The sequence below is a fragment of the Epinephelus fuscoguttatus genome, linkage group LG19, assembly GCF_011397635.1.
Source record: "Epinephelus fuscoguttatus linkage group LG19, E.fuscoguttatus.final_Chr_v1".
Classification (NCBI taxonomy): Eukaryota; Metazoa; Chordata; class Actinopteri; order Perciformes; family Serranidae; genus Epinephelus; species Epinephelus fuscoguttatus.
The window spans coordinates 34022069-34042873 of record NC_064770.1 but is presented as its reverse complement, the minus strand read 5'-3'; the positions used below and the strand labels follow the sequence as shown (position 1 = coordinate 34042873).

The 20805-nt window shown below is 45.6% G+C and overlaps 2 protein-coding genes across 8 annotated transcripts in view; one reads left to right on the top strand and one right to left on the bottom strand.

The window, feature by feature from the left end:
- The first annotated feature begins 5048 nt into the window (after window positions 1-5048).
- On the top strand, window positions 5049-10448 carry cbx7a (chromobox homolog 7a). Its single transcript, XM_049561478.1, has 6 exons — window positions 5049-5373; window positions 6629-6672; window positions 6835-6900; window positions 7053-7119; window positions 8864-9179; window positions 9272-10448. The coding sequence occupies exons 1-6, from the start codon at window positions 5305-5307 to the stop codon at window positions 9790-9792; spliced, it is 1083 nt and encodes a 360-aa protein (XP_049417435.1). The 5' UTR covers window positions 5049-5304; the 3' UTR covers window positions 9793-10448.
- Window positions 10449-16155: 5707 nt separating this feature from the next.
- Window positions 16156-20805, bottom strand: part of ep300b (E1A binding protein p300 b) — a 48977-nt gene continuing 44327 nt past the window's right edge. For all 7 annotated transcript variants that reach the window (XM_049560421.1, XM_049560423.1, XM_049560424.1 and 4 more), the window contains exon 30: window positions 16156-20727. In XM_049560421.1, the coding sequence (XP_049416378.1) occupies window positions 17536-20727 (3192 nt within the window). In that variant the 3' untranslated portion in view covers window positions 16156-17535. The remainder of the gene's footprint in view (window positions 20728-20805) is intronic.

Here is a 20805-nt window from a genome sequence, read left to right as displayed (position 1 = left end):
GTTGGACCCCTCACACCCGCCCCAAGCAGGCTTTCTCACCCTCCACGTCTATCACTTTGACCAACTATTAATGACATGGATGGGTTTACATTAGGGTTGGTTAAAAGCTCATTTCATATAAACATTGTGCGGCACCGAGGGCCACTGACAAGCAGTGTGTTTTGACTGTCTGAGAGTGAGACTTGGCTGGATATTTGAAAGATGGGTTTTTTACAAGGTTTGGAGGATGTAATGAAAGACACTATCCAGTTTCCTTTCGGGAAATGTAGGATTTGTAGGTTTTGGAGACTGTCCCACCCCAGGGATTAAAAGCTGGTATATCTTGGCCTCTGCTGAATCAATTTATGTTATCTGTCTCTACAAGTCCAACCACTTTCTGGAAGTGACAGACTGGATCACTGGAGTACAGTTTTAAAGGGATACTTCACCCACAAAATGAACATTCGTAAAGAAAACCTTGTTTTTCTTGCATGCTTCCTCGTAAATCAATTATTTGATTTATTGTGGGCCACGTGGAACAACAGCAAAACTACATCAAAACATCTGTTTAACATCTGCTAACTGCAGCACACAACTTGTGCAGCATAATCCAAGTCTCTTTTATCCAGTTGTATGCTCAGCACTTCTCCAACACATGCACTTTTGCAAAAGAAAACAGAAAGTAAAACAAGAAAAAAAAAAGTTTTGGAGTCTGGTTTTGAATACAGCATAGGTAGTTTCACTTTCAGTTCTGTTTTACTGGTAAGGTTTAAATGAAAATGAAAATGACTTGTTTATGAAGTACTGAAAGGTTTTTTTAAGCAAAAATAACAACTTGTTGACCACTCCCACATATTGTTAGCATTTCTGGTTCTCTTGGTATTCTGTCATCATGAGACGCTTAATAAACTGATTAAATGAGAGGTTTTGGACTGTTGCAAGGATAATTTTAGCAGGTCAGCCTTGGCTCTTGGAATATGTGAGAAGGCTCTTACTATTTTCTGTCATTTATATACTAAAGAATTAGCAAATAATTGAGAAAATAAATGCAAGATTAATGATGAAAATAATCATAGTTGTCACTCTTGCTATATCTAACCTCACCAGAACAACTGTAGACACCTCCAGACTTTTTAATCATAGGGTGCTTTCACACCTGCCCTGTTTGGTTCGGTTCAATCAAACTCAAGTTTGTTTACCCCCCAAGTGTGGTTCCTTTGGGCATGTGTGAACACAGCAATTGCACTCAGGTGAGCACCAAAACAACCGGACTGAGACCTTCTTGAAGAGGTGGTCTCAGTCTGGTTACAAACGAACTCTAGTGCGGTTCGTTTGTGGTGAGAACGTGCTCCAACCTCGATGCAAATGAACAATGACAGCAATATAGTCCACGATGAGCAGCGCTAAAATCAACCTGCGTAGTTGTCCCTCCATTGTGACATTAGAAAGTGTCACATTTATCTTGCAAGTGTACTCTTCTTCAACGTTTGCTTTACTTCCTGGATTTTTCCCACATGGAAATTCTGACCAATCAAGAGCAGCTTTCTCACACAAGGCATTTGATCTGGTCCGCTTGTAAATGCTGCCGTGAGAACATGAACCAACTCTAGGCAGTTATACAACTTTGGAACTACATGAGTCCCTGATTCAGACCAAAGGAGACGACTCTAGGTCTGAAAGCAGCCTTAAAGCCCAGCGTTGGCCCAAACCCAAACGTCAGAAGAAATGAGTCAGGCTTTATCCAGTTGCCCGACCTGGTTGAGACTTGAGATGAATGATGCCCCAGAATTGGGCCAAATACACTGGCCTGATTATGGCTGCCGACACTCAGTATGTTTGCATGACATTAGAGAAAATTGATTTATTGTACTAGTCTGACTAAAACAAGACTTTTAAAATACATGTTAACATGTTAGTCTGACTGAAATTGTACTAAATCCTCAAAGTTAAACCAACACACCCAGATAATGTAAGTCGAATTACTCCTGCATGTATACAGTCAATCAGACCCAAACTGGCCTTGGCGCTTGGTGCATGCACCGCAGTTTCCACCCTGGGTTTTGACCTGGAGGTCGGATAGCATTAAATGCGTAACAGAAGTAGAAGCCATTAACATTGTGGCAAAATCTACATCCAGAGCTTTGCATTTCTGGACGGACGAAATGTACAGCGCTGTAAAGTTGTCCGCCATGGTACCAGTTTGCTGCTAGCTAACTGTAGCTAACTTGTTGTTTGGTCTGTGACGTAATAAGTCAACCAGAAAAAGGTCCAATACTAACAAGCTGAAAGGGGGCATATTGCCACGTATCGAAGCGGAGATGGACATACTTCGGTCAATAAATCAAGTCCCCTCCCGAGCCTGTAAACTGGGACACGGACAGTAGTCCAATTGCAAATACCATAGTTCAAGGTAACTGTGCACATAAACACTGACTGGGCCGTTATCAATAGTAACCTGGCCCAACATCGGCCGAAACTTGGTACACTGAAAGAAATAAGTCAGGCTGTGTCTGGTGACGAATTAGAATTTGGGCAAATAAACTGGCCAAATTCCAGTTGCAGACACAAACATCATTGGGTCACTATAAAGTGATTATACTCCACAAAATACCTCAAATGTTAAAATATTTATCAACTTAAGAATAATATGTAATTATTACAGGGTTTTCTGGTCGGGCTGTTTATATGATCTTAGAATTCGAGGGTCAGAGGTCACAGTTGGGTCAGCTGAGGTGGATCACTCTTCAGCTCTGAGCTGTTCATCAACTCTTCCTGCTGTCTCATCATCATCATCATCCAGCTTTTCAGTGGTTGCCTGAGAAACAGTTGCCATGACACCCAATGCCCGTAAGTGATGCAAGTGTTCCAGGTGCAGAGAGACCATGGACCGTGTGTATGTTTGTGTGTGTGTGTGTGTGTGTGTGTGTGTAGTTACAGAGAGTTTTACTGTAAACTGATCCACACCAGCCTCAATGAAAGATAATAGGAAACTGGCTCTGGGCCTTTTTTCCACAGCACTCACTTTACCTTCATGAGCTGTCCCCACCTGGGGGCTGGACGAGTACACGCTCAGGTATGAAGTTAGGTAAGTGTTTGTGTGTGTGTGTGTGTGTGTGTGTGTGTGATCAGAGGCTGTGACCATGTCACTGAACAAGAGTCAGTCCTCTGTAATGATTATATAATAAATGTTGGCTGCAACATATAAGCGGTCATTATCATCACTGAGATCTTCCTTCTGTGTTGTACTCGACTTTATCTCCAGCCCTCCTCTCTGCAGAGATGTTGCTTAGCATTCTGGATGTAAAATTAAGACTTTCAGTACATGTTTAGCTGTTTAGTTCCATATTTGGATCAAACAGAGCTGGAGGGGTGAACATCTCCACCACAGAGTGAAGCAAAGCTTTCATTTCTATTGCAGATTCTGATCTTTCCTGCCTTTACTACTGTTACATAAAAATACACGAGCTCACACTCTGTTGCATGCTCAGGCTGGAGTTCAGTGTTTTAACTGCACAGCTTCATTTAATTGACTGTATTACACCTGTGAAAGAGCAGATGCCTTTATATCAGTCATAGTAGTCCTATTTTTAGGCTACAATTGGAGTGAGATGTTGTGTTAGTTAAAGGAACAGTCTGCTGATTTTGGGGGTGTATTTGCCATATAGCAGAGAGTTTTGCTGTGTTCTTTTTGCTTTGGAAGTCAGAGGTTGAGTCCAGCACTGGTTTATGGAGTGCAGTTTTGAAGCCCCAAGTTCTGCATTTCAGCCATCACCGTTTTTTTGGAGCCAGGATTGGGCGAGAGGGTGGAGCTGTCAAGGAGTAAGGGGTGGATCTGACTTGTAGACTGCAGTGGCGGTGGATGTAGATGAGAGTCAGCACCTCCAATTCTGGGGCCATGGTTCTCTGCCGGTTGGGAGAGAGTTACTGCCTCAAGCAAAGGAGTTAAAGTATCTCAGGGCCTTGTTCACAAGTGAGGGTAGAAGGTAGCGTGAGATGGATCAGTGGTTTGGTGCGGTGTCTGCAGTGATGCAGAAGCTTTTGATTTACTGGTCCATTGATGTCCCAACCCTCACCTATGGTCATGAGCTCTTGGTAGTGACCGAAAGAATGAGGTTGCGTATACAAGCGGCTGAAATGAGTTTCCTCTGTGGGGTGGCTGGGCTCAGCCTTAGAGATAGAGTAAGGAGCTCGGAGTAGAGCCGCTGCTCCTTTTCATCAAAAGGGGTCGGTTGACTTGGTTCGGGCATCTGATCAGGATGCCTCCTGGGCGCCTTTAACATGGGCGTCTGGAGATTTACCAACCCAGTCTCACTCCAAAGTTGTCGAATATTGGCGCTTGGGCACTTCCGGCATCAAACACTGACGAAAAAAGCCATCTTTTCACATTGGCGTGATACGTGGCAGGTTGCCATTATTCGAGAGGGACACACATGGAGCAGTGAGGGAGGAAGGGGACACCCGCCTAGCCAGCTAGATCAGCTGAATCAACCCTAGCAATCAATGGGGTGACAGATGTCACAGTCAGATTGCCAGATTCACTTTTATTTTGGAACAAGCTTTGCAACTTGGCATTTTGCCTGGCTATATTTACATTTGTCCGCAGTGTCCACAGTCTTCTAAGCCTCCTCTTGGACGTGTGCTGCTTATGTTTGGCACCTTGTGGCTACCTTTTTACCTCACCTATGTCCAGGAATGTCCCAAACAAAGCAAATGAAAAAGGAAATACAGGCTGATAAATACACCACCACACACTTCTTGTGGGTCATAAGTGATGATTGAAAGGGATTATTGTTGTGTGTGTATACATTGTTTATTTTTTCCTGCACAGTAAATCTTTATCTTGTAATATTTTTCTTAGGAAATGTTGTGAAATCGCCCATTATGCGCTCCCACTCCTTCCCCTAACTTTAGTTTCATGTAACCTTGTCGCTTTGACCCTCCCCCCTCCTCCTCTGTCCCTCTTCTGCACTCTGCTCCAATTTGCGTGCGCGTCCCCGCGGGCGCGGGCACGCACACTGGGGGCTCGGCCCTACGCAATGGAAAGGCGGCGCGCCCGACTTAAAGCAGCGTTGTCCTGTGTTGATGTGTCGCAGATTTTAATAGAAAAGTGAGGGAGGCAGGTAGCCTAGCTGGAGTTTGGAGTGAGAGGAGCGCAGAGGCTCAGCGCTCACAGCAAGTGTTCACACGGACATCCAGCAGCTGCAGGGACACTTTGAGATCATTTTGTCCTCTCTGTTCTTTTTATTTTAAACAATTTTTATTTCGACAACAACAGCGAGAGCCAGTTTGCGTCTTGTTTTGGAGCGTGTGTATCAGCGCGCGGAGATGGAGCTGTCATCTATCGGAGACCAAGTGTTTGCTGTTGAGTCAATAACAAAGAAGAGAGTGAGGAAGGTAAGAAGTGCGACTTGTAACATACTTCATATAACTTACATAACTTATTTTCTTGTGTTTTTACCCGGTCGGAACAGTATGTTCAGTGTGCCATCCGCTGTCCTCGTGCACAACAAAAACTAGGCTACGCACTTTGCCTATACTTTACGCAAGAGAGATGCTCCGACTGTTTTTTAAATTAACTGCGCCAAAGTTTAACACTGTTCCACAGCCTGTCAGCGGGTCGCATCCTGTAACCTTCTTGTGCAGCAGCTGAGATGCTGCAGCATGTACGTGTTTTTGAGGGAGCCTACGCAGCTGTAGTAAAATGCAAAAAGGGGGTGTGTGTCTGAAAACGGGTCCGGTGTGTGTGTGTGCGGGGAGCTGCGCAGTTGATATAAGTTACGCCAGCAGCGAGCGGCGGAGTGTCGGTGTGAAACTGCTGCGTAATGTCACTGAATGCTGCGTTATGGTGACCCATTGATTCACAGTGGAAGTGTTGACCCAGAACCGTAACAGAGTATCGCCACAGGAGAGAAATTGAGCGGCATGTGTCGCAGCATGTGCACGCACATTTTATTCCGTGATGCAAAATAATTGGAAAGTGCAGTGCGACATCACCTGCGTGTCATAATAACAACAATAATGATAATAATAATAATAATAATAATAATAATAGGCTGTGATAAAGTTTATTACGACATAATGACATGTTGCAACTACACGCGCGGCTGCTGTCCTCATAATAAACAGCTCGCGCTCTCCGGGGATTGATAGAGTTATTTTTCCTCTCTGGGTGACTGTCATCATTCTCCCAGGCTCACTGCTGGTTGAACGTTGCGCAACCCCACGTTGTTTACATGTTCCCGAGGCCCCACCTATCAGGGCTGCCGGTGTAATGTTCTCGATGGATCTCGTACATTGTCGAAAGTGGCTGGTGAAACCATGCGCGGTCACGTCACCGCCAATGCGAGGGAGAAAAGCTGCTGTTTGGAGGCAGCCCAGCCCCGCTGTCATTGACGTCATCCCTCAGAAAAAAAACATCATTTGAAAGGGAGAAAAATGTCCATGACCCTCCCTCCACCCCCTCCCTCCCTCCCTCCACACTTTAAAGTGACAGTCATTGCTTTCCTCTGGCACTCACGCGCTCCCAGCAGCCTGTTTCTGCATCACACTGGAGCAGATTTAAAACACAGGTTGTGGGAATGTGTCTCTGCTGCACCTCCTCTGACCACACCCCCCCACCCCCACCCCCCTTCTCTCTGTCTCTCCTCAGGGTAACGTGGAGTATCTGCTCAAATGGCAAGGATGGTCCCCGAAGTGAGTAAGCCTTGAGTCATCATCCAGTGACCTCATCCCCTCAATATAAACTCAGCCTTTTCAAAATGTGCTTCTTGATACCTGAGCGTCACATGCTGTTAAGATAGATAGATAGACAGATAGATAGATAGATAGATAATCTGAATGTGTGTGTCTTGGCAGGTACAGTACTTGGGAACCAGAGGACAATATTTTGGACCCGCGCCTGGTCCTGGCCTACGAAGAGAAGTGAGTAATCCTGGCGAGTTTTTGGTTTTTATGCTTGCAAAGCACTTTTTTTTTTTGTTGTTCTCTTGCTCACAGTCTGTTTCTCTTTGTCACTTTGTCTCTGTCCTCTCCCTCCCGCCTCTCTGTTTCCTGTTTCTACTTCTCTCTCTCAGTCAGGAGAAGATCAGAGCTCTGGCCTATCGGAGGAAAGGTCTCAGACCCAGGAGGCTCGTCCTGCGGGTAGCGTCACTTAACTTTCCTCTTGTCTCACCAGCCTTTGTTATATACCTTTCTCTGCTAACGCTGACTGCTCAGTGAGGGGTTTGTTTATAAAGATGGATGGTTGTCAGTTGAGGATGTTGCGTAACAGGAAGCGCAATTTTGAGTGTATTAAAAACAAGAAGTGTCAAAATTGAAGCAGAGGTCAGAGATATGCTGACTTTTCGTTCCTATTAAAGGTCAAGCTCATTTCCTAAAATACAACCATGGCATCTTTCATATGACCCTGCCTGCCGGGTAATACCCCTTTCAAACCCAAATCTGCAGTTTGTAATGCAAGTTTTCTGTTAAAAAGATTTACGCCTGCAGCCAAAGCTCAGAAAAACTTTTTTTTCTTTAGAAATCTCCCTCCAGATCCCTAGTACACATCATATTAGGGCTAGCATTGACATTCAGATTGTTTTTTTAGGTCTATTCGTTCACTTTAAACTCAGTATTTAAGCACAGTTTCAGATACAGATTAAGCTACACTTACACTATTTCGGTCAGGAACACTTTTGTCAAAGAAAACTTTATTTCCATTAGCATTATATTTGGCGGTATGGCTCTGTACTGGGCCCCTCTGCTTTTCCTAGGCTTAAGCAGAAAGCCTTAAGGCACAAAGAGTACACCTCTCTGCCCTTCCACATGCAAATGAGGAAAGCCTGAGGCAGAGTCATCCTTCCTGCCCTTCCATGTGGCTACGTGGAAAGCCTAAGGCACAGAGCCTAACTGCCTGCCCTTCCACATGCAAACAAGGAAAGCCTGAAGCAGAGTCATCCTTCCTGCCCTTCCATGTGCCTACGTGGAAAGCCTAAGGCACAGAGTACACCTTTCTGCGCTTCCATGTGCAAACAAGGAACACCTGAGGCAGAGATAGCACACCTCCCTGCCCTTCCATGTGCCTACATGAAAAGCCAAAGGCAGGGAGAGCAGCAGCAAAGACCCCCCGGAAACAGAACAGAGCAGCATCAATGGCAAACAGAAATGACATTGATAAGTCAGACACAGCATGAAAAGGAGGAGCTGGGGTGGAGGCAGGTTGCAAAGCAGCTTGCAGAGGAAGCAACAACAGTAGGCAGGCCAGAGCAGTTTAAATAGGGCGCCCTGAATGAGATTCGCCAATTGGTTGCATAGAAAGAAGTCATGTGATCTATCAGCTGACTTCTTTCCATCAGTGAGCTGATCCATTAGTTGATTGGGCTGTTTGAGATCAGCTGATGTAGCCTGTTAAATATCACGAAACCGTTTCTGAGACGGTTATCGTACCATGAAAATCTCACACCCTCGCAACACTCCTCCAATGATTCATGACCAAATCTCTGCAAAACTAAAGAGCATCAGCCCCATTAGCAAATGCTAGCATGCTAACAGACATAGCTAAGATTTTTTATCTGGTGGTAAATATTAATTGCTAAATATCAGCATGTTAGCATTATCAGTGTGAGGTTGTTAGCGTGCTATGGTGTTAGCATCTAGCTCAGTGTCCCAGAGTTGTGCCTGCTAGTATGACTGCAGACTTTTTGGACAACAGTAGAACTCTATGGCACAGAGAACCAGGCTATAATCAGGCTTTGATACACAGACAGTACTTAGTAGGTTTAGTTGATAGTTGGTTTTGATCTTTTTATGGGATTTGTTGACAGTAAGAAAAATGTAGTATACAAACAAAATGTATATGTGCTCACGGTTCATGTACTAACCTGCCATCTTTGCTTTGCCCCAGAACATCTTTGCCATGGACCTCCGCAGTGCCCACAAGGTCTCGGAGAAGCCCGCGCCTCGACTGCGTCTCTCCCTCACCCGCTCCATGAGCACAGATGTGGACCAGGGCGAGCGGGCCAGCCTGTACCGTCGCTTAGCCAGGAGAAAGAGAAAGCAGAGGGTGTCCAAACGGGGGCCAGAGGGACCCCCGAACAAAACCATCCGTCCACTGAGGAAGAGGGAGGAGCCTGTTGAGGAGGACTGGGGCGGCACCAGCGAAGAAGAGAAGCACGGGTCTGAATGCACCACAGAGGAGAGACGCGAAGACAGTTTATATGGTTTGTTTGACAAGTTAATAAGAAATTCAGCAGCTTGATCATGACCTTTGACCTTTGACAATTAACAGAATGTCTCTTTTTGGTACTTTAAGGTCAGTCAGATTGCAGCTCCCCGCCCATGCTGGAGCGACAGGACTTAGAGATGCCAGTAGCAGGTATAGAAACATGGCTTGACGGACCAGGTGGCGAGATACCTGAAGAGAAACAGAACCAAACCTTTGTGTGCGACCAATCAAAAGACAGTGCCTCGGTGGCTGAGGCCGGACCAGAAGATGCGGTTTCCATGGGCAACAGGTCAGATTGGGATGGAGGTGAGAAGAGCGTGGAGCCGGAGTGTCCCACATTAGAGCCCATCAACAACAAAACCTCGGTGATAGTGAGCGTTCAGGGGAGCAACGAGACGGCAGCTGACTGCTCCACCACTGAGGCAGGCAAGGAGGAAGAGGTGAGTGGCGACAATCAGAGCGTTACCACGACGACATCGGGCTGTCAGCCTGCTTTCGCCGCGGCAGGACATCCTGGGAAGGTGATTTTTACAAAAGTGACTATCAACTCTCTGACAGTGACTTTTAAGGAAGCGACAGTGGCTGAAGGCTTCTTTAAGGGCTACTGAATGACCAGACAGAGAGATGGGGAGAGATTTAAATAACCTTAATTAGACTTGCCACTCATTTTGTATATGTAAATAGTTGTTTATGTTATGTAACTCCACATGTTTACAAAGCTACACTCATTTCCTACTGAGTTCAATGAAGACATTGTTGCCTTTAAATAAATAAATGAGTGGTAATTTTATGATTGTGGCTCATTTATTAGGTGTGATAGGAAGCCTGAGGCCCCAAAAATGTCCTTGAAGCATCCTCTGCAATCCAGAGTACTAAGTGGATCTCTGGCAGGTTTCGTTGCCGGGGGTCACTGGGTTTACAGAGAATGGGAGACAGATGCTGAGACAGCAAACCTAACAGTACATATACGACTTCCATGCAGCTAATTTTTTCCAATTATCCTCAGTGCTTTCCAGCCAGACATCGGTCACACACTCAGATCTGTTCTCCGGGCCTGTTTGAGTCGCTCCTCTTTCTTACAAATACTGTTTTGTAAATTGCTCTTTTTCAGTATTTGCACAGAGATAACTGCATGCCCTGTCAGTCTGTGCCACACATGCACAAAGCCCTGTCCTGTGGTTTGTTGAAGAGGTTTATTTCTGTCACAAAAGAGAAAAGAAAAACACACACAAAAAAAAAACAAAGAGAAAGAATTAACGCCTGCCGCTTAGATGAAGTTCTGCATTTCAAGGAGGCTGGATGCACAAAAAGAAGTTGTGTTTGCTGTCTGTCTGTCCTTTTACTTTTCAAGTATGAAATGCTACCTGGTTCTATTTTTGTATTACCAATTGATAGTCCACTCTTTTCACTAGCCTTTGTGCGTTTCAAAAGAGGCTATATCAGTTTACACCGCCGCTGTTTCGCTGTGTACAAATGGAAGCAAATGTACGTTATAGGTCAGGCTGTAGTGAGCTATTATTTATTGCATGTCACTTGTATAAGCTAAACTAACTTATGTCACTTATATGTGTCTTTCTCTGACAAAGATGAATCGTCAAACATGTCTTCTCTCTGAAAATTGATTTTTATTTTGACTGCATTTCCAATAAATATGTACTAAAATAAAAATGTCTCCTGGAGCCTATTTATCATGTGGGATTACTGCAGGTATATATGTACATTAATTATCAGGACACCTTACATCATTGAGGAAAACACATAGAAAACTCAAATCAATTAATAAATTAAATGACATACGATACAATGACATTTTTATGACATATGACTTTATGGCTTTTAATGATAAACTATGACTTTATCATGACTTCTTATGACATACCATAACTTTTTATGACTTGTTTTGACATACTCTACTATGATGTTTTGATGACTTTTTTGGACATACCATTCTATGACTTTTTTGAAATATTATATTATGACGTTTTTATGACTTTTTATGACATACTAAACTATGATGTTTTTATGGCTTTTTTGACATACAATACTATGACTTGTTATGACTTTTTTGACATACCATTATATGACTTTTATGATATACTATGTTCTGACGTTTTCATGACTTTTTATGACATACCATACTTTTTTTTTTTTAATGACTTTCTTGACATACTATACTATAACTTTTTATGGCTTTTTATGACATACTATACTATAACTTTTTATGACTTGTTATGACATACTATGACTTTTTATGACTTTTTTGGACATACCATTCTATGACTTTTTGATATACTATGTTATGACGTTTTCATGACTTTTTATGACTTTCTTGACATACTATACTATAACTTTTTATGACTTGTTATGACATACCATACTATGATGTTAATGACTTTTTGACATACTACACTATGATGTTAATGACTTTCTGACATACTATACTATTAATTTTCATGGCTTTTTTCGACATACTCTTTGACATTTTTATGACTTTTTTTGGCATACTGTACTATGACTTTTTTTTACATCCTCTACTCTGATGTTTTTATGACTTTTTTTTACATACTCTACTATGATGTTTTTATGACTTTTTTTATATACTATACTATGACTTTTTGTGATGGTCACACACTTCGAATTTGAATTTCAACTCACAAGCACAACAAGAAACAATCAGTTCAGTTCAATGTCCAAAAGGTTTAGTCCAACAAACGGGCAAGGGTCAGAACCAGTAGGTCAATCAGAAAGAGCAAACCTCACTGACCGGGGTGAGGCACGGAATCAGAGTCCAGGTAATCAGGCATAGAGTCAGAATCCAGGGAATCAGGCAGAGTAACACAATCTTCAGGTGATAAGGTAAGGGCTGGAGTGCTAGCAAGAAACTAAGACAATCTGGCAGAGGACAAGGGGAAATGGGCTAGTATATATACTGAGGAGCTGATGAGGGGATAGAGTGCAGGTGAGGAGATGGGCGGGGAACGTCAGGTGAAGGGAATGAATGAAGGCCAAGCATGGGGGAATGGCACGATTTGAAATGACTGGAGAATAAGTCACCAAGCACAAACTACTGAGTGAATAAAAATATATATAATAATATTTTTTTTTTTTTTTTTTACATATAACTTTGTTTTACATGCTATACTATGACTTTTTATGACTTTATTCAACATACTATACTTTTTGGCTTACCCTCACTTTACAAAAACTACCACAATCAACAGTAATATAGCCTATGTCAGTGGTTCCCAACCTTTTGCCTTAGAGGACCCAAAGTAAATGACATTTGATGAATATTTCATATTGTATTCAGTGCATAACAATAACAGCACAGAACTGATAAATTGCCAAAATCATGAAGGTAATATCTGCAGGAAGTTTGTGTCAAACCTGCAGTTTGAATTAATTTTGATTAGATTTTGAGCAGATCTTCAATGAAATGTCGAGACATAGGCCTGATGCACATTTTTAAAAAAAGTTTTCTTTCACCCCTTAAAATGTAAGAAGGCCTCGTGAACCCCTCTGAAGCTTTGGCGGCCCCTAGAGGGGGAAAGGCCACCCAGGTTGGGATCCAGTGGCCTGTGTAACACTTGTATTACATTTTAGTTTTCCACTTTGTAAGACCTTTGAGGCTTCTGAAACCTGCTCCTACTGTGTGAGCAGCCTTTAGAAACTCTAATGATCTGAAACATAACTCATTTTTATTCTGAAAGATGCATTTTTTAAAAAAACAGCTATTTTTCTAGAGCTGTGGTAAAATACACAGTCACAACACAGTAAACACGTCCCACCGCTGAATGTGTTTATGCTCCACTGTAGCTGCCTTGACAGTGAACCATCGTGTGCTGCGTGCCACCACTAGAGGACGTGTTGTTCTCAGGAAAGACAGATTACTGAAAGTGACGCCATCAAGTACAAGTTTAATAGTGTCTGAATCATAGGCTCAGTATGTCTGAAGTGCAGCCGTGGGAGTGGGAGGAGGGTCACTAACAAGAAACATCATTTAGAAGACATGAAGTTCTTATTTAACCGTGCTACTGTGGAATTTGGAATCTTGGTTGAGCTGGAAAAGGGAAAATTACACGTTTATCCTGTAAAATCACAAGATCAGTGAGCATCATGTCAGTAATGGCATGTACTTTTCCTGCTCAGCCTCTTTTGACTTTGGAATAGAAACCAGCTGTGATCACAGGGGAGTGGATCCAAACACAATATACTGTATGTACCGGTGGTTAGGCTCTTTTTCCCCCTAAAACTTGACTTTAATCTAATTTTCTCACAGAAAAAATGAAACATATTTGCAAATGTTAATGTCCAAATAAAAACTCACCCACCTCTGTACATGCTCCTAATTAATGCACATTTGAGTGTACGTATGCTTGTGAGTTTGTGTATGTGTGTGAGCATGTTTGCTTGTTTTATGCATGACATCATCTGTGGAGATGTGTGTGGGTGTGTGTATGTAATCTATATGTGTATATTTTATGGTACTTATTTGGGGGAATCAGTTAACATGCTAATGACATGCTAAACTGGTGGCTGAAGGGAGGCTTAGCCGTGACTACATGACCCCCAGATATGTATATGTGTACTGTGCTGTGTGTGGCTATATGTTGTTTTGTTATTTGTCTTAATTAAAAAAAAAAAAGATAAATAAATAAAAAAAAATAAAATAAATAAAACAAAACAAATAAATAAAATAAAATAAAACAAAACAAAACAAAATAAAAATAAATAAATAAATAAAATAAAATAAAATAAAATAAAACAAAACAAAATAAAATTGAATAAAATAAAATAAAATTAGATTAAATTAAATCAAATTAAAAGTTTTACTCAGCAGTTAGAAACTTAGCAGTCCTGCTTCATAAAGTAGTCCTGCTGATGTTCAGTGCTCCATACAGAGAAAAAAAGCCGTGGACAGACTCTAGAAACTTTTACAAGCAAGATGCAAGAGAACAACAGAGAAGTCTTTTATCATGTCTTTGTGGTCGTTTTGCATGTCCAGGGGTTTGCTGATCATATGTGCCTTCCCTGGCCGTCCATCCATGGTTAAAGCTATTAGTTAGTTTGGCATTTTCAACATGTTCAATAGTATAGTGAGTTTTTGTTTTTAGTCATGATGAACAAACTATTTTAAACATGTGACACACTTGACAATGTTAAAAGTAGACTAAGACTGTCTCAGCTCCCAAAGCAGAGAGGACACCGATGTTCCACTTGTAGCTCAATGTGGATTGTTTTTTTTCCCCCAAATAAGATAATATAAAGTATCATTTTACTGCAAATTATCATCACAAAGCTGACTCATTGTATTCACAGCTGGAAGTAACAGTTTAAAACCATCAAGAGAAAAGTTTAAATGCAGCAAATCATCACTTAGTGTGTTTGTATTGTGGTAAACTATCCCGTTGTTTGTCGGGAGTTCAGTTTTAAAGGGACAGTTCAGCCCCCAAATTAAAAGAAATCCTAGTTTCCTCTTAACTGTAAGTGCTGTTAATCAAGCTAGATTGTTTTGGTGTGAGTTGCAGAGTGTTGGAGATATCAGCTGTAGAGATGTCTGCCTTCTCTCCAATATAATGGAACTACATGGCTCTCAGCTTGTGGTGCTCAAAGCACCAAAAAATACATTTGGAAAAACTGAACATCAATGTCTCTTTCCAGAAATCATGACCTGGTTACTCAAGATAATCCACAGACCTTGTTGTGAGCAGTTTTATGCAGGAACTATTTTCTTTCTACTGAACTTCAACCACAAATTGAATCTCTGCGCAGAAATGTGTATCCACTCGTGGACCAGCAGCTTGTGCAAATCAGAAATGACCTACAGACTGATTGGATGAATTTGTGACACAGTGTGGATTATCTTGAGTAACCAGGTCATGATTTCTGGAAGGAGACATTGCTGCTCAGACCTGGAGGCGCTGACCCCGCCCAGGTCTGAGGCCATGGTTGTCTGCAGGAGACCGATGGATTTCCCCCTCCTGGTTGGCGGAGGGTTGCTGTCTCAGGTGAGGGAGTTCAGATATCTTGGGGGTAGAGTGGAGCGTGGGATGGATTGGTGGTTTGGTGTGGCTTCTGCAGTGGTGCAGGCGCTGCGCCGGACAGTTGTGGTGGGGAGGGAGCTAGGCCAGAGGGTGAGGCTTTCAATTTGCTGGTCCCTCACCTGTGGTTAAGAGCTCTGAGTAGTGACAGGGGGAATGAGATCACAGATGCAGGCGCTGGGGTGGTTTCCTCCGCGGGGAACTGAGGTGGTTCAGGCATCTGATCAGGATCCTCCTGGGCGCATCCCGCTGGAGGTGTTTCAGGCATGTCCCACTCGTAGGAGGCCCCGGGGTAACCCAGGACATGCTGGAAGGACTACATATCTCATCTGGCCTGGGAACGCCTAGGGTCCTCCAGGAGGAGGTAGAAAGTGTTGCTGGGGAGAGGGACGTCTGGGGCGCTTTGCTTGGCCTGCTGCCCCCATGACCACGCTTCAGACAGGTGGATGAAGGTGGATTGATGGATGGACATTGCTGCTGAGTTTTTTAAATATAAGCCGAGTGCCATCTGGTTCCATTATATTGGAGACAGCAGATATCTCTACAGCTGATTTCAACACTCAGCAACTCACACCTAAAAAAAATCTAGGCTGATAAACAGCACTACAGGTAAGAGGGAAAATATGTATTTTTGATTTTTTGGGTGAACTGTCCCTTTAAACCCAGCATGGTCACATAAGAGAACTGGATCAGCCTTTATTACCTGTCACTAATAAGTCAGTGCTCATGTCCCTGTAGGAATGATGACTCAGTTTGTGCAGTGATCTGATTGGTCAGTGGCCGGGCTGTTGGCAGGGTTTTATCTTATCCAGAACAGGTTACCATGGTGATTCACCTCAATTATATGTGAGCCCTGTTGTGATTCGTCGTGCGCCTCGTGTTCACCAAATCTCTACTTACGACAAACAGCCACATGCAGGACACATCACGGTTGGTAATTTTCATTTTATTATAAAAAACAGTATTTGAGTCCACAGTTTGTGTTTCCTTTGTACAGTAAAAAATATTAAATTAAACTCCCAAAGTTCTTAGCAGAAAGATAAAGAGGATGGCGTTTGAGGGGAGGGGGAGCAACTTCCCCCTGAGGAAGAGGAAGAGGAGGAGGGGGAGGGAATTTAAAGTCCGAGGGGAGCAGCAAAGGGGACGAGGCAGAAAGAGACGGAGAGCGACTGCTCCTATCTCCTCCTTTCACCTCATTTCTGTGCAACACAGTTCATTTGGATCAAAATCCTCTGTTTAACTCCAAACAGCGGAATCCTAAAAACACTAAAAGGAGCCCACCCCACCCATTTGTTTTTCACATCCCAGCCCATGTACTCAAAATGTTTCAGGCACACAGGTATGCACCCCCCCTCCCCAAGCCTCCACTGCTCCATATTAAGTGTCTTTAAAGGAAGGAGTGCACACACATTCGAGGGAGAGGGCTTGCATGTTTGCGAGGGAAGAGTCCCTTCCAGCATGACCGATGTCCAATACAGAAGCTGGCCGGGACGTCACAATATGTCCGTTCAACATGTCAAACTCACAGCAGACCCTCAACCACTGCAATAAAACACTGACATGTAATTATTCCCACCTGGACAGACCCAACTAAAGAAAGTGAGATGAAATCTCCACTAACCCCCCGTCATAACAGTCAATAACAAAAATATATTTCTATACGAATTGTAGCAGTCTCAGGGTACATAACACCCCCACCCCGCCCCCCTTGAAAAGAAAACAATAAATAAAGCAAACCCAAACATTTAAAAAAAAGAAGAAGATATGCATCATGTTTGGATTTACATTAATAATAATCCACATCGCTCTGCAGAACAGAAACAGACTGAATGATGGGGAAACCGATAAAAAAGTTCTTTGCATTAAATCATTTCCTCTTTAATTCTCGACCACTTTAAAATCTTAAAAACATTTCTTAAAAAAGGCAAGTACTCCTATATACCACCCCCACCCCCCCTCCCAAAACCCCGAAAATATCACCTTTCTTGTATTCAGCAAGAGGTGGAGGTGAGGGGGGCGGCGCGAGAGAAACCACCCCCCCTCTTTGTCCACAATTGGCAAAAAAATATATTAACAGCAATAACTTACAATTCATTTATTCTAATTTATTTAACGACTGCTTGATTTATTGTTCATCTCCCATAGGAAGTTCAGTTCAATGCATCTTTATTGAAAACATTTTAAATAACATTTAATAATAGTATAAAAAAGAAAGGCTAAGTAATAACAATAACACTGTCCTGGGTGAGTGCAGTTTGTGCGAAGAATCACAGAGCGTCTCAGCTCAGCTTGACACGTTTAGTAGAATTCCTACATGATGTCTAAAGGGTTGTGATTCATGTTCTGGCCCAGCGGGTCCTGACCGTTGCCCCCCGGCCCGTGTAGACCAGCCATGCCGCTCAGCTGTGAGAGCATGGCGCTCTGGTCCGACCCAAACTGCTCCATAGAGTTCTGTTGCTGCTGCTGGGCCGTTGGCTGTTGTTGAGGGACCACCATGCCCGGGTGGTGCTGGTTCAGGTGGCCTGGGTGTGGCGAACCTGTCTGCATCTGGGGGGAGATGTGATGTGGGGAGGGCTGAGGCTGCATGCGCGGAGATGGGCTGGAGTGTGGCGGCTGGGACTGAGGTCTGGGCGAAGGCTGTGGGGATCGCACCTGGTTGGCTAGCGATGTGGACAGCGCCTGGCCCTGCAGGTGTTGGTGTGGATGGGGGGACTGGGCCATCTGTTGCGGCTGCTGAGGGCTCATGGGATTGCTGTGTTGGGCCGGTGACCCCCCGGGGCCCAGATGTTGCTGCTGCTGAAGCATCCTCTGATGGATGGCCTGTTGGAGCAGAGCCTGAGACGATGAAGGTGGGGGGCCACTTTGATTGGGCTGAGGGCCCTGAGGTGGCTGCTGAGGACCTCCTCCACCTGGCCCTGTGTCGCCCCCTGGCAGGCCAGCCATGGCATTCTGCTGCTGCATCTGGAGGTGGTGCTGGTGCTGGAGCCTCTGCTGGAGTGCAGCTGTGGCCTGCTGCTGGGCCACTGACCCTGGGTAACCCTGCCCTTGCTGGCCTGGGGGTCCACCAGGCTGCTGAGGGCCAAGAGGCGGACCTCCAGGTGGTCCCTGTCCCACTGCAGGAGGCTGCATCCCAGGCTGTCCCATGTAGCCCTGCCCCTGTGGAGGCTGTGGCTGCTGGAACTGACCATGATTCACCCCCATCTGCTGTTGCTGCTGTTGTTGCTGCTGCTGCTGCTGGAGATGTCGTCTCATGAGCAGCTCTCTGAACTGGGGACTGTTGAGATTCCCCATCTGGGGCCCCTGGCCCTGCATACCTCTGCCTCCCCCTTGCTGCTGCTGCTGTTGTTGCTGCTGCTGCTGGAGAGCTGCCACTTGCTGTTGTTGTAAACTGCTGAGCATCGGCCTCGGCTGCTGCTGTAACTGTTGTTGCTGCAGCTGTTGTTGCTGCTGTACTTGCTGTAGTTGGGCCATGGTGGCCATGTTGACATTTGTCCCTCCCTGACCCCCCATGTGCATCCCCGGCTGGCCGCCACCTGCAGCATTCATGTTCACCTGCGGGACCCCTCCTGCCATGACATTCCCAACAGGACCCCCTGTGGGACCAGGACCTCCAGGGACACCACCTGGTCCCCCGGGGCCCCCCTGACCCCCCTTGTATTTTGAGGCCCTCTGCTTGATAAAAGCAGCCATGAGCTGTGGGTTTGACCGCAAGATGTTGAGGACCTGCTGTTGCTGGAGTGGTGAGCTCGGCGAGCGGAGAGTCCGTAACAGCTCCTGAAGGGCTGCCTGGGGGATGTTCCCACCAGCAATACCAGCTCCTGGGATACCAGCAGCTCCAGGGACAGCTCCCCCTGGGATGCCTCCACCAGCACCTTGCTGCTGCTGCTGTGCCATATTCATCAAGGCAGCATGGCCCTGAGCTTGTTGGTGCTGCTGTTGCTGCTGCTGCTGTTGAGCTGCCATCATGGCTGGATGGCCCAATTGGTTCATCATAGCTTGTCTCTGCTGAGGCGGCATGCCCTGGCCCGCCCACTGCTGTTGCTGCTGTTGAGGGTTTTGAAGTGGAGCACCCATCCTCTGCTGCTGAAGCTGTACCTGAGGGGGCAGCTGGCCCTGCGGCAGGTTACCCTGCTGAGGGGATTGCTGCATGGGCCCACCAGCACCAACCATCATCCCTGGCGGAGCACCTTGTTGTTGATCCATGTGTGCCCGAGCAGCTGCCACTGCTGCTTGGGTCTGTGGTGGCATACCCTGGGTGCCAACCATCCCTACTCCCCCTGGGTGCCCCATGCTCATCTGCTGACCCTGACCCTGCTGATGGTGAGGGTGAGGAGGCATCAAGCCCGCAGCTGCCTGGGCTGCTTGTCTCAGAGCCAACTTCCTCTGAGCGTCGGCTACCTGTTGGATCTTCATGGCAATTTCTACTGCTGCCGGTGGAGGGCCAGACGGAGGCTGCTGTTGCTGCTGTTGAAGGGAAGGCTGGCCCTGGGGTTGGCTGGGTGGTTGTTGGCCCCCAACATTTCCAGGTATGACAGCGCCACCAGGCTGCTGCTGCTGCTGCTGCGGAGGTGTTGCGGAGCCAAGGACAGGTTTGCCCTGGGACTGATGGAGTGGGGAGGAGCCCGGGGGTCTGCTGGCATATGGGGGCAAATTGTTGGGATGCTGTTGGAGCTGTTGAGGGTTGGTCCCTGCTCCACTTTGCTGCTGCTGCTGGACCTGAGGAAGCATCTGCTGCTGATGTTGGGGAGAGCTCATTATCCCCCCAGTCCCGCCTCCTCCACCTGGCATCTGCTGGAACTGATGGTGTAGCGGATGTTGAGGAGGCATGCCACTTTGTGGGGGCATCCCGCCTGGTGGCTGTTGCTGCTGTACTCCAGGTCCAGGGCCCATTCCCTGCTGCGTGACTGGAGGCATTGTCTGAGTCGGTGTCTGGGGTGTTGGAGGCTGGGTTCCACCAGAGGTTGGGGTGCTGGGTGCTGTTGTACCATTGTTCCCTGGTGACGGAAGTCCTACGACAGGTCCTCCTGGTGGCCCTCCGGCTGCCTGCCCCACCCTCTGCATGCTGGCCATCCTCCTCCTCAACATCTGCGCCTGCTGGAGCCTGTGCTGCAGCTGCTGCTGCCGGAGCTTTTGCTTGATGTTCAGACAGAACGGGACGGGACATTTGTTCTCCTGACAGTGTTTGGCATGGTAACAGCACAGAGCAATGAGCTGCTTGCAGATCGGACAGCCGCCATTTGTTTTGCGCTTGCAGCCTTTTGTGTGCTGAACAACGCGCTTCATCTTCTGGCAGGACGGCAGGGAGCAGTTGGCGTTGCGGCACTGGCATGCGTGGACCAGCGATTGGATGCAGCGCTGGATGCTGAGGCGGCGAGAGTCTCCAGGGCTCTGGGTAGCTGCTGCCGCCTGGTTGTTGCTGTCGTCGTCCAGTCCAAGCCCCAGCTTATCCATCTTGTGCTCATGACCTTTAGTGTTGTAGCAGGTGATGCACAAGTCATAGTCCTGGAGAAGGAAGGGGAAAAAGAGAGATGGGAAGATCAATACGAGCGAAGTACTGGATTGATTAATACATGTTTATAC

Bases quoted from the DNA above. Each gene is read 5' to 3' on its own strand.
- cbx7a (XM_049561478.1), top strand. From the start codon at position 5,305: ATGGAGCTGTCATCTATCGGAGACCAAGTGTTTGCTGTTGAGTCAATA. The intron at 6,673-6,834 runs GTGAGTAAGCCT...GTGTCTTGGCAG, and splicing joins TGGCAAGGATGGTCCCCGAA to GTACAGTACTTGGGAACCAG. The intron at 9,180-9,271 runs GTTTGTTTGACA...TGGTACTTTAAG, and splicing joins ACGCGAAGACAGTTTATATG to GTCAGTCAGATTGCAGCTCC.